Below are 13,153 nucleotides of genomic sequence, written 5' to 3' on the forward strand. Positions count from 1 at the left end.
AAAATACATCTCCACGAGTCAAAAATACAGCATCTATTGCCTTGAGGGAACCGCGTGGGATTCCACATACACCAGGAACCATGAGACCTGTGTTTTAGTTTTTCTTCTTCCAGTCTCTGGGCTTCTGCACTGCTGGTGCTGTTACCAATATATTGGGGAGGCTACTATGTATCATTATCATGCTGAATGTGAAAAGGGAGAGAAAATAAGAATGAGGTGGAAAGAGCAAAGAAAGGGATTTTCATTCTGGGTCTAATGTCAAGTAGCTGGGTGACCTTCGGGGTGTCATTTAACCTCCTCTGCAGCTGCGGAATATTCATTAAGCACCTTTCATCTGCAAGGGCTAGAAAAACAAATAACTAGGGTTCTGCTCTTCAGAGTGTTCATTATAAAAATAACACACATTGACCACTTCTTAACACATGTGTTTATTTCTATTTTTTTTCTCTTGTTTTTGTTCCTGGGCAGCTCTATAATTTTCTTTTTCTTTCTTTCTTTTTTTTCCCTTTTTTCTCTTTTTGTTGACAAGGCCAGCCAGCACTCTGGCAACTGAAGAAAAGAACGGCCTCTGTTCACCCTATCCTGTAGGGCCTACCATGGTGTTTTGCTGTTGAAATGAATTAATTGTGTAGACACAGCATAGACAGGAAACATGCTAATCTTTTAGGCAGCAATCTAAGAACATTATTGAAAGTAAGCTGAGCATTTAAAAGCTTCTCTGAAGCCAAACTTCCCATATTATCTAAGAATTTTAGTGTCCCACCTACAAATGGGTATAAACCCTGAAGGAGTCTGGGGTGGTGGGCTGTGGGTCAGGAATCAGGGGCTCCAAGGTGCCAGTCTAGCCTCTGGCTCTCGCTAGCTCTGTGATCTCTAAAAAAAAAATCATGTCAGCTCCCCTGCCTCAGTTTTCCTCATGTGTAAAATAAAGAGACTTCATGATTAACATTTCTTTCAGATCTAAAATTCCAGGATCCACTGAACCTTAGTGAACGGACGGCAGCTGACACGCTCTGTGCGCTGAGAAAAATGCATTAAATGTGAATTCACACCTGGTTTCTACTTGCTCTGTTCTGATTTCTAAGTCCACTGAGAACCATCTGAATGTTCCCAAAGATATGCCAGGTCCCCAGTCTTTCTGTTTTCCCTCCCATGTCCTTTTGGGGAAATCCATGTGTTCCCAGTACGCTGTTGGCAAAATTGAAAACGTTAAGACACTTTCTCTGCTGCTGCAGGGACCAAGAAAATCAGCTTGGCGTTGATATGGCCACATTCATCCTCAAGAGTGTAGATCCCCAGGGAGCTGCATCGATAAGCACTGTCCCCAGGGGCAGGTGGCATGTTCCATCCCTCTGCCCCAGTTCTGGCTGGTCCCACCGGATGGCTGGCACCTGTGGCTGCTTCTGACATCACATTCCGTGACACCAGGGTCATGTGACAGAGCCCCACCTGGTGCTGTTTCCTAAGGATTTCACACACGTGCCTCAGGAGAACATCGGGAACAAGGCTGGGAAATAGGAAAATCTATTCGGCAGATGAGAGAGGTGAAGCGGTTTTTTTCCAGAATCATACCACAAGCAAAAGATGTGGCCCAGAGTAAACTGGTCTTTTCTTGCCTCTTCAGCTCTTGGTACACACAGTCATTAAGGAATTACACGCTCTCTTCTTTTTTTTTGCTTGCCATTTCCCATTCCCCAGCTTTTCTGAGGAGCCCTGTGTCTTGTCTTCTGCGTCCCGGGTTCTGAAGGGTCCCGCGCTCTCTGGCCCCGTGGTCTGTGGGCACCATCCTTGGCGGTTCTCCTTCCTTCCACCTCCTTCCTCATCCCTGGGCTTGGCTGGTCTCACTGAGCAGGGACACCCCTGAACTGGCACAGCCAAGTTTGGCCTGGTTACCCCGACTCCCCTTTGTGCCATGGTCATAGCACACCCATCCAAGACAATCACTTAAAGGACCAGGCACATCGCACACTTCCTAGGCTTGGCTAGGGGAGGATTTGCAAAGCCCAGCTTCCCCGTGTTCCCCTCGGGAGCCCCATTTATCACTGTCCGAGAGACATGAGTGCGGTTCCTTGTCACACACCTTACGCAGGGTGAGAGGGACAGAGGTTTGTTTGTACAAGAGCTGCCAGGCGGCTGACTGACCTCAGTAAAAAGGGAGATAATTACACAGCTGTTCAAGAACAAAAGCGAAAAAGGGAAGCTAAGTGAACTGTGCAATTTTTCTGTTTGCGGGGGGATGACTGGTGTTACTTTGAACGCTGCTCTTGGTCACTAAGGACCTCAACGTGCCTCTGGTCCTTGTATAGAAAGGGTGTGGTGGAGGATGCTTGATAAATGTCCAAAATTCAGATCCTATTAGGAACATTCTAGAAGGGTAACTGTGGCCCTTGAGCCTTACATGGCTCCTATAACAGAAGGGCAAGATGCATGGGTCAGACCCCCCACTGGAGCCATCTAGGGACGGCCTAGATGGAAGACCTCAGGCCTCTCTCAGGATAACATGAAATAAGGCAAAGGCCTCTTAAAAAACAAGACACTGACACTCAGAGGAGCAGCCCACAGCAAGGCTTCCTTTCAAAGCCGGAGGAATTATGTGTCAACGGTGGTCAAACACGCCTCAGGTAAAGCTTTCTCTGTGTTAGGCCTTTAACTCAAAGATTTCCTGAGCTGTTTTCAAAGCTGCTGGGAATTTTTCTCAAGTTTGCACCCTTTCTGTGACCCGGAGTTCAGGTTTCCAAGTAGTTCTGTGGGCCCTATTATTCTGCAATTGTTCCCGTTCCATTGTTCATGACCAACGCTGTGAGAATTCTTCTCAATCCCCCCTTCTGACTCTTTCCTCCAAGAAACAAAGTTCTCTGAATTATTTTCTTTTTTCTTCCCGCTGGGAATATCAGAATTTATGAAGAATGTAAGCCAGCTCCCTTCTACCCCCACCACCCCCATGCTGATTCCACAGACCCCCGGTACCAGAAGCCAGAAGCAAAAAGCCAGACTTGAAGACAGGTCTCTGGCAAGGGGGTCTTCAAATGCATGGCTGAAGCCTGTCTTTTCAGAACAAACCAATTCATTCTAAGAAAAAAACCTAACTAATGGAAAGGTCTAAATTCTTCAGGCTCTTCTGTAGTCTCGGGAGGTGCTGGCCAGTGACTTTCTGGATGAAGGACGAGACCTGAGACTCGCTCACAGACACCAGGCCCTGCAGAAATGTTTGCGAATCGCATGAAGCCCACCACGGGCATGAGTTACCTGCTCCGTGAGAATCTGCTGCTGCTGCTGCTGCTGCCTCTGTTCCCGCAGGAACTGTTGTTTCTGCTGCTCCATCAGCTGGGCCCGCTGGTCAATGAGCATCTGCTTCATGAGGACTGTCTGGGGCTGGCTGCCCAGGAAGCCTGGCCCCGCAGGCCCTGCTCCGGAGACCATGCCCCCTGAGCCCGGGGGCACGGAGGACTGCATGGGGCCCGTGGTCCGGGGAAGCCCCACTGGGTGCTGCTCCTGGGAGAACAGGAAGAGAAGGCAAGAGAAGAGAGGAAAGAAGTGAATGTGGTGACTTCACATCCGAATGAAAGCACAGGGGGATGGGATCCCCAGTGGCACACACTACATTTCCATAAAGAGAACACAGCGGTCCTCCAATCTCTTAACACAGTGGGGCTGCAGGGGCTACAGGGGGCTGGCAATGGCTCCGCGGAATCTGAGGCCAGGTCCAGTCTGTTTCTGGTGTCGTTGTTGTTTAGTCACTAAGTCGTGTCAATTGTTGCGACCCCAGGGACTGTAGTCACCCAGGCTCTCTGTCCATGGGGTTTTTCCAGGCAAGAATACTGGAGTGGGTTGCCATTTCCTACTCCAGGGAATCTTCCCAACTGGGGAATGGGACCCATGTTTCTTAAATCTCCTGCATTGCAGGCGGATTCTTTACCACTGGGCCACCTGCGAAGCCCCTGTTTCTGATAGGATTGGCTAAAGAATAACGTGTCATCGCTCAGTCGTGTCCGACTCTTTGTGACCCCATGGACTGTAGCCGACCAGGCTCCTCCATCCATGGGATTTTCCAGGCAAGAGTACTGGAGTGGGTTGCCATTTCCTTCTCCAGGGGATCTTCCCGACCCAGGGATCGAATCTGGGTCTCCTACATTGCAGGCAGACGATTTATCCTCTAAGTCACCATGGAAGCCCTGGCTAAAGAATAAGAATTGCATTTTCAGCTAACCATCAGTGTTCCTCCGAAGGAAAGGGAATAAGCCCTCAGGTGGGGCTCATTTTCAGTCTGATATGAGGCAGCCTGACTGCCTCTTCATCCTTACTGCCTGCCTGGCCAAAATGGGCTACTTACTTAGTAGGAGAGACATTTATAGAATGCTGCTGGAATTGATTAATCAGCAGAACTGCTATTTGATGAAATTCTAATTAATTGTGACATTTGAAAGCTCTGACATACGCAAAAACAAAAACAACAACAACAAAAAAAACAATCAAATCTTGCTAGTGAGAATTGTTGATGGGAAGAATTAGGAATGTGTTACACTGACCAATGGCACCCCACTCCAGTCTCTCTTGCCTGGAAAATCCCATGGACGGAGGAGCCTGGTAGGCTACAGTCCGTGGGGTCGCAAAGAGTCGGACACGACAGTGACTTCACTTCACTTCACACTGACCAAAGATACCGAATCTCTTAACATCTTTAAAAACAGAATTGAGTCTCAGGTGTCTGAGATAATTTAAATGCTGGGGGTTGAACTGGGTCTCTAGATTCAATAATTATGTCAGTCCGTCAAAGGATGTCAACTTTTAAGGACCAGTCCTTAAGGAACAGGAGATTAGGAACTCCTCATACAGAGCCCAGGCGACTCCTCTGAGACTGTGCTCAGAGGTAAAGCAACAACCCAACAGTGTAGACCTTTGGGAACAAACAACTGATGGGAAAAGTAGGTGTGTGGCCATAAGATGTAGTTTCCTGATGCTTCCTTTCCTGTTCATTCTACCAAGCACACCTCGTAATGGCAAAGTATTATCTGATCATTCTGCAGAAAGATTCCCTTTAATTCATTAAAGTTTCAAGTAATTAATCTGAACAAAGAGAAGCTGCTGTCTGAAGTATACAAATTACATGAATACATGGATAAGGACATACACAGTCATTTTGTGAGGGACAGTTATGAGACTGAGATCATGAGAGACAAATGTGAATAAATCTACATCAAATTTTTTTTTAGGCAGTTAGACTGGATTTTTAAGAAAGACTTCCTCATTGTAAAATCTATGAAATCAGTTTCTACTGGTTATTAGTCTCAGTTATACGTGGTGAAGGAAATTAAGGTTATAAAGATGTAGACACAAAACTGTCTTAAATGGATGTTTAGTAGTTATCAAATTTTATATATTACTTCTATTTGCCATGGTATTTACATCAGTATTAATGCATTCCTTCATTAATGCATTCAACAAGCCTGCTTGGTGAACAACATGAATTTTATCTGCCTCTTTTGAGCCATCCTAAATTAAAAACATGCAGTCAAACTGGATTTTAATAGTTGTCCCCTTTTCACTTTTCTTCCTCTTCAGTGTCAATACACTCAACCCTGAGGGGAGTTTCCTCTCAAAACATAGAATGGTGTTGGATCTTCTTCCCTCCCTCTAGTACCCAAACAAAACAAAACAAGCAACAAAAAAACAAACAAAAACCCACCACTCCTCTCATCCAGGTAACAACAGCTCAAGAAGGTTGGGTTAGTAGTGCTAAACTAACTAACAATAGAGTTGCCATATGATCAAGCCATCCCACTCCTGGACATATACCCAGATAAAACTGTAATTTGAAAAGATCCATGCCACCCTGTGATCACAGCAGCACTATTCACAATAGCCAAGACATGGGAACAACCTAAATCTAAACAACTTAAATCGACAGATGCATGGATAAAGATGTGGTACACATATATGCAATAGAATACTGCTCAGTGACAAAAAGGACTGAAATATTGCCCCTGCGGCAGCATGGATGGGGCTAGAGATTATCATACTAAGTAAGTCAGGCAGAGAGAGACAAGTACCATGTGTTATCACTTATATGTAGAATCTAAAATATGACATAGATAAATATATTTATGAAACAAAAACAGATTTACAGATACAGAGAACAGGCTCCTGGTTGCCAAGGGGAGAGTGGCTGAGGAGGGAGGGACTGGGCGTCTGGGATCAGCAGATGCAAACTATTATATATAGGATGGATAAACATATATATGGATAAAGTCCTACTGTATAGCACAGGGAACTATATATAATACCCTGTGACAGACCATAATGGAAAAGAATATGAAAAGAATGTGTGTATATATATATATATACAAAAGTCACTTTACTGTACAGCAGAAATGAAACATAACAATGTAAATCAACTATACTTATATAAAATTTTTAAAAATATTTTTAAAAAAGCTCTGGTTAGTGTGGTGGCCCAGGCCACACAGTCAGTAAATGGAAGAATCAGCATTCACAGAACTGAAACACTGATTCTGAGACTACATTCAGTATTCTTTCCATAAGCACAGGTTTGTTTCTGGACTATGGGTCCGTGGTGCCAAGAGTGAACCTAAGAATTGCTTGTAAACTAAATATACAGTGTCTGTCCCACAAATACACTGTGTTCTAGTTTTCAAATGCAAGTGTGATGTTGCTGAAGTTAAAACTTATTGTCCTTGAGTATTTTCTCTGTACATAGACAATGAAAAGGTAGAGAGTTATGAAATATTTATGTTAATAAAAATACCGCATATTCAATAATGCCTGGAACTTTATGCTACCAAAAAGTTTACTTTAAGACTAATCCCTGCAGAGGTCAAGATATTTTACTCTTTTCTTTTCCCCCTAAACTTGTTGCCTGTTTTCCAAACCCTTTCTTCCAGTGGGATAAAGCTGTTTCTTGCCACCTTTGGAGACAAATGGCCAACTGACTTAACACTTTAACAAAGGAATTCACACAACAGACAGTTAACCAATCAGCAAAAATACAGATACACAGCTTTTTTTTTTTTTTTTTCTGTGTATTTCAGCATATTTGAAACCTCCAGTTTTGATAAGGAGGAGACAGTGGGAAAAGAAAATGAGACCCAAGGGGAGATCAAGTTTTCTTCATCTTGGTTTTATGAGAGGTCTGGTGTGGGCTGGCCCCGTTTATCTTTGTGCACTCTGAGATATTCTTGTCCTATGAGATCAGCCCGCAAGTACCTGGTGAGCTTGCCCAGAAGTGGTAAGTAGTGATAAGTTGCTTTCCCAGCCTTCTCTCCACCCAGAAAGAAAGGGAGAGGCAAATAAGGTGAGGATGTAGATTCATCTCAGCACTTCTCGTCCCCGTCTTCCTGGACCAAAAATAAATATAGGTATCACCCACTTTTCAAAAGCTCACTTTACGCCACTTAGCTTTTACAGAAGACCTACACTAGTACCTGGTTTTGCTAACCAGGAGACATCTGAAGAAGATTTTAGAGTTTATAGAAAAAGGTGAAAATCTAAAACATCATCAGAGTTTGTTTTGCGGGAAGTGATTATAGAGACAGCAGGCACCCCCAGCTGTGAGAGGGGCACTGCCAAGCCCCTCCCCCAGGAACTACACTCAGCATCTCAGCAGCGAGTTGCCACAGCTTTGAACTCTGTGAGCATCTGTGTTTTATCTCTATTTATTCTGCACACTCTTGGCAAGATGTGTCCTAAGGTGTTTGCTTACTCACTGCAGGCCATTTCGGCTTAGGAAAGATTTCATAGCAATGCTCTACTTTCAGATGGGGCTGGGGGTGGTGCTGTACTTCAAAAGCACAGTGGGAAAAACCCTTCCCAAAGGGAAAGTTTGGTATTACCTCCCAGGATTATGTATTTCCCCGAATGATTCCCTCTCGAAGCTTTTGCCTTCAGGTTTCTCACTGAAGACCTGAAGACCGATTTCCCTGCAGTGACTCGAATGGAACCCGGAGAGGCAGGAGGGCTATGTGCATTTTTAAAGGGCTTCCTTCCATAGGAAACATCGGTGAGCCTAGGTTGACACACCTCTCCCAACCAGTTCTGCTGCATTCAGCAGTGGGTGAGTGACGCTAGGGCCCCAGCCTTAGGTGTGTATGCCAAGTGTGAAGCCACGCCAAGTGACTCCCTTACAAATTGAGCTGGCTGAGGCCATTAGCTGTTTCACTTGACATGGTGGCTTTTAACCTCCAGCCTAAGAGTTCTTAATGAGCAAGAGTCTGTCGAATTTCAGGATTTCAAGCCACAGCTCTTGTTTCTAAGGAGGACACACACTGTGTGTGCAATTAGAGAAAGCCAGGCTGAGCTTTCGTCACCAGAAATGTAATGCCTTGAAGCCAAATGATGCAGTATTTTTAGTTTTAATTACTAGCTTGTTCTCCACTCCATCCCCTGCCCAACGACCTCCCTTGCCTTCCACTCAGAATCTTAATTCCTTCTCTTCCTCTCAGAAATCCAATTGACTACATAGATCTTCATTACTTCCCAAAGCTCTCACTCTTCAGTAAAATACAGGAGGGGGGGGGGTGGGCATCAAAACCAATGAATATATTTTACGTATCTTCTCCTCCAGGGAAAAAAATCTTAGCAATTTTCTATGGGCTGGAGAGAGAGGTAGGAGGTATAAAAAACACCCTACCTCCCCCCTAAGAGGCCGTTTTCTACTTCAAAAAACAGCTGTGGTAAAAATATCTCTTAAGAGCAGCCAGCTGTTTATTTATAAATCTATGCACAGGGAAGCTTCATGTCTCTTACGTGTTTTCAAGAAATGCATCGTGTTCGGGTGAGAAGGGCTGGGGCTGCTGGCGGTGAACCAAAGGCTGCCGGCTCCTTGGAGGGGAGGCTGCGGGTGGTGATGGAGACTGGGGTAGGGGGCGCTCAGTGGAGAACTGTCTGGAGGATGCCGAGGGCTTCAGCCTTTTTTCAGGTGTTCTGGGGGGGTGGGGTGGGGGTGGGGAACAAGGAACAGCTGCTGTTCTGCCTCTGCCCCAGCAGATGGTGGTGTCAGCCCGGCCCTCGCGGCCAGCCCGCCCGCTCCGCCCGCGCGGCGTGTCCCCCCGCCCCCAGCCTGCAGATGGCTTAATCATGACTCGCCTTTCTCCCCCACCGGTCCCCCCGCCCGGCGCGTCTGGGCTAACGCTGCGAGCGTGGAGCCAGGCAGTCAAGTGTTACTGCGTACAGCAGGTAGCCTGGCAACTGAGAGCATAATACCGAGCAGATGGTGTTCGCACGGCGTGATGGACATCACACACGACAGCCCGAGACAATCCAGGAATTCCCTGGTGACTCGAGGCCTCTTTACACAAAACGAGTTCTCTCTCCATTGCCGTGTATCTCTGGGGTTATCTCCCCCCTCTATCCGACTGACACTGAACTGGTTTCTTATTACCGACTCTGCTTCCAGCCCGAGGGGAGGGCGATTTCAGTGGGGGGTGGGGGAGGAAGGAAAGCGGAAGGGCCGGGAGCTGGGGGAGGTGATGGGCGCGGTGGCGACCCGAGAGGGGAGGGACAGTGGCGTACCGCAGACCCAGGGGGGCGGGCCGCCTGAGAGGGCCAGGGTTCCCCCGTAACCCTGCGCCCCTGTCTGCGCGAAGCCGGCGCGGGGAGGGCGGCGCCGGGGGCGGGCGAGCCTGGGCTTAGCGGCTTCGCCATCGGAGGGCTTACGAAGAGCCTAAATGAAATTTAGGATTTTACTTAAGAAGCCCCCTGGGGCGTAATTTAGCCTCTCGACTCGAGCCTCTGTGCTTACAAGCCCTTTGGGGACTGAGAAGTCAGGAGTGGAACCCGTGCGCCCCTGAAGGGCCGAAGATGCCTCTCCGCGCAGGCGTTCTTAACAAAGAAACAGACCCGGAGGTCCGGGCGCCGGCGGGGGCAGCGCGGGGGGCCGAGGGGACCGGGAGAGCCGCCTCGGGGCCCCCGGCCCTCGGCCTGAGAGCTGCTCCGCCGCCGGGGAGGTCGCTGCGCGCTCCGGGGCGCACTTCGCCACCCTCTCCTCGCCGGGCGTCACTGGGAAGGAAGTGGGTGCCGGAGGAAATGGGGGGAGACAGGAGGATTGTTCACGGTAGGGAAAAGTAAAATTAATATAGAAACAAAAGGCATGTCTCAGAAAACAAATCTGTGCTTTTCACACACACACACTTAAGCGGGTCAAGTAATTAAAAAAAAACCAAAACAGCCCAAATGGAATTTTGTCTAGATTTTATACACATCCCGCCGCTTCTGTGTCCAACCTATCAGCACTCTCGGGGTGCTTTCTCCTGCAAAGGTACTGGTCAAGTTTTAAGTTTCAGAAAGAGGAAGTCTTTTCAAAGGTGGAAGCTGACGTTTCACGCAGAACACCACACTTGCTGGGAAGGAGTTCAGCAGTTTGGTGTCAGAATCCGACACCCACTGCGGAGCTGGGTGGATTCCCCGGGGCTCAGGGTGGTGAACTGGCATTCTCAGGCTCAGGAGGCCACCTGACAGCTTGGTCTCTACCCCTCACCTCCTCAAATGGACATCATATCCAGTAGGACTCCTCCCTCGACAAGGGAAACTTTGGGGATGAATGAGCTATAGAGAGGAAATGGCTAAGAAGGTGCTAAAACCTCCTCCACTATCAGGGTGGGGTTGGCTGTTGGGGAAACATGACGGGCTAAACCAGCGGCTCTCAAAGTGTGGTTCTAGGACCAGCATCGAGAGCATCACCTGGGAGCTTGTTAGAAATGCACATTTTCAGACTCTACTCCAGGTCTCCAGATCTAGAGTCTCTGGGTGCAAGTTAACATGCCCCAGGATAACCAGAGGGCTTTCCTGGTAGCTCTGATGTTAAAGAATCCACTTGCAATGCAGGAGACCTGAGATTGATCCCTGGGTTAGGAAGATCCCCTAGAGAAGGGAATGCTTACCCACTCCTACATTCTTGCCTGGAGAATCCCATGGACAGAGGAGCCTGGCCAGCTACAGTCCACAGGGTCACAGAGTCAGACGCAACTGAGCGACTGACCACACACACCGATCAGCACGATGCCGCGTATGTTGAGACTCACTGGGGCAAATAATCCTGGTGTCTGAGCCCTGACTGCAACCTGGGCCGTCAGCGCTGTCTGTGCCCTGATTAGATGACAAACCCTGCACTTGCCAAAGCAAGTCAGAGTGCTGAGCCACTGAGGTTTCTATTGCAAATTCTTCTGCAGTTGGAACAGATCTAATTTTCAGAGGGCTGTGCAGGCAGTATAAGCTTAAGAATTCTGGAAAAAGCCTATGCTGTGATTCTTCCAGAAAGGTCAGTGTTCCTGCAGCTCTGCTGTAAAGGCTGAGGAGCAGCCAAGATCCAGGGATGGGTGAGGCCAGTTCAACTCCTTTGCTCAGGGAGAAAGCATCAAACGCCACTAGGCTTCCTGTCTCCTGGTCTGATAGACAGTAGGAAAGCTAAGATTTGAGGAAAGTTCCCTCTTCAGACATGAAAAAGGTCCAAAGCAACAATAGAAGACAACTAACGCATATGGGGCACCTTACTGTATGAGTGTTTTCATCTGTGTAATCAAACTTATTTTGTTGATTAAAATAAAATGTCTGAGTCTCTGAGAGGTTAAGTTACTTGCCTGATGTCCCACAGTCTTTGGGATTCTGACTTTTTCCACTGACCAGAACATGCATCTGGTCTAAATTGAGCAGACCACCCAAGAGGGCTCTGGAGTAAAGAGAAATGGGAAGGAGGGGGGTGGGGGAGAGGAATGGGAATAGAAGAAAAAGGTAGACACTCTATTGGGATCAAAGGATGAAGCTGAAAGAGCACAAAAATATACATCATGTTTTATATGTTGCCTGATACCCAAAATTAGGATGCCTTTGTGGTATCAACTTTGACATTTAAAGAAAGGGCATAAGATTAGACCATTCAACCAGAAATGGAAAGGAAGAAACAAAATAAAATAAAACCTTAGAATTCTCTTTGAAGTTGATCAAGTGTCAGAGCAGAAACTTGGTTTCAGGATGGTGGCTTCTTTTAAAGACTTTCTTTGTCCTTGTCCAGAATAATTTTTCACTGTGGGTTTGGAGAGTTGCTTGTAATAAATTCATAGCAGTGCCCCAAGAGACCCACCCCATATAAACTCCTCTGTCTCAGCAGATTACTGAGGAAGTTTGGATAAAAAAGTTTGTTTTATGATGTGGCTCTGTCACCAAGATGATTGAGTTTTGAGGTAGTATACCAATTTAGCAAGCTTATCATGCACAGGACAGTAACTTGGGGGTGCAATGCTAAGTCTGTTTAAATGGGTGCAGGAAAGCTCTTTGTTCGGCTTTTAAGAAGGAGCAGTTTACATGGGAGGAACCCAATAGGCTTGGGTAGAAACTCGGCTCCATCGAGATTCCAGTGACTGGCATGTCCTGACCATACAACAAATAGCTTGTTATCACTATTACTGCTATGACTTCTTGATCATGCAGCTTTAGAAAGTCAGGGTGAAGGAAGTGCTGTGTCTCTGGTTCTAACTTAATTCCTAGGATAATGGGGTCTAAGACTTTAAACTTGATTTTCTTTCTAGGTTCTCAGTGAGCAGGAAAGCATTCCTACTCAGACTTTTGACTCTTCAACAAATACACGTTTTGCTGATTTTCACCCTCCCCACAATCATTGGGAAAATTTAAAAATAATGTCTGAAAGGGGACTCCCCTGGTAGTCCAGTGGATAAAACTCCATGCTGTTAATGCAGGGTGCCTGGGTTCCATCCCTGGTCAGGGAACTAGATCCCACATGCCACCACTAACATTTCACAGGCTGCAGCTAAGATCCTGTCTGTTGCAACAAAGAGCCAGTGCAGCCAGATAAATAAATATTTAAAAATGTATTATTTTTAAAAGACAACTTTCATTTTTAACACTCACAGGCAACCATGTGAATGTTCTGATGTGTTTCTATGTTTCTTCTCAGCTTCCAGCCCAGTACAATAATACATTTTCCATGCTCATGATCATGGTATACATACATGATTGTACCACTATTTCTTACTAAGCAACTCGTGGAGAGGTAGGAAGTTCCAACTTTCCACATGCTTTCTGTTGTTGCTAAGTTGTGTCTGACTCTTTGTCACCCCATGAACTGTAGCCTGTCAGGCTCTTCTGTTCACAGGATTTCCCCAGGCAAGAATATTGGAGTGGGTTGCCA

General features: G+C 46.7%; 1 protein-coding gene across 2 annotated transcripts in view; it reads right to left on the reverse strand.

The window, feature by feature from the left end:
* MAML3 (mastermind like transcriptional coactivator 3) overlaps positions 1 to 13,153 on the reverse strand; it is a 445,962-nt gene that overhangs the window by 9,576 nt on the left and 423,233 nt on the right. For both annotated transcript variants that reach the window (XM_043902458.1, XM_043902459.1), the window contains exon 3: positions 3,247 to 3,492. In XM_043902458.1, coding sequence (XP_043758393.1) covers positions 3,247 to 3,492 — 246 coding nt within the window. The remainder of the gene's footprint in view (positions 1 to 3,246; positions 3,493 to 13,153) is intronic.

This window comes from Cervus elaphus, chromosome 5 (assembly GCF_910594005.1).
Source record: "Cervus elaphus chromosome 5, mCerEla1.1, whole genome shotgun sequence".
NCBI lineage: Eukaryota > Metazoa > Chordata > Mammalia > Artiodactyla > Cervidae > Cervus > Cervus elaphus.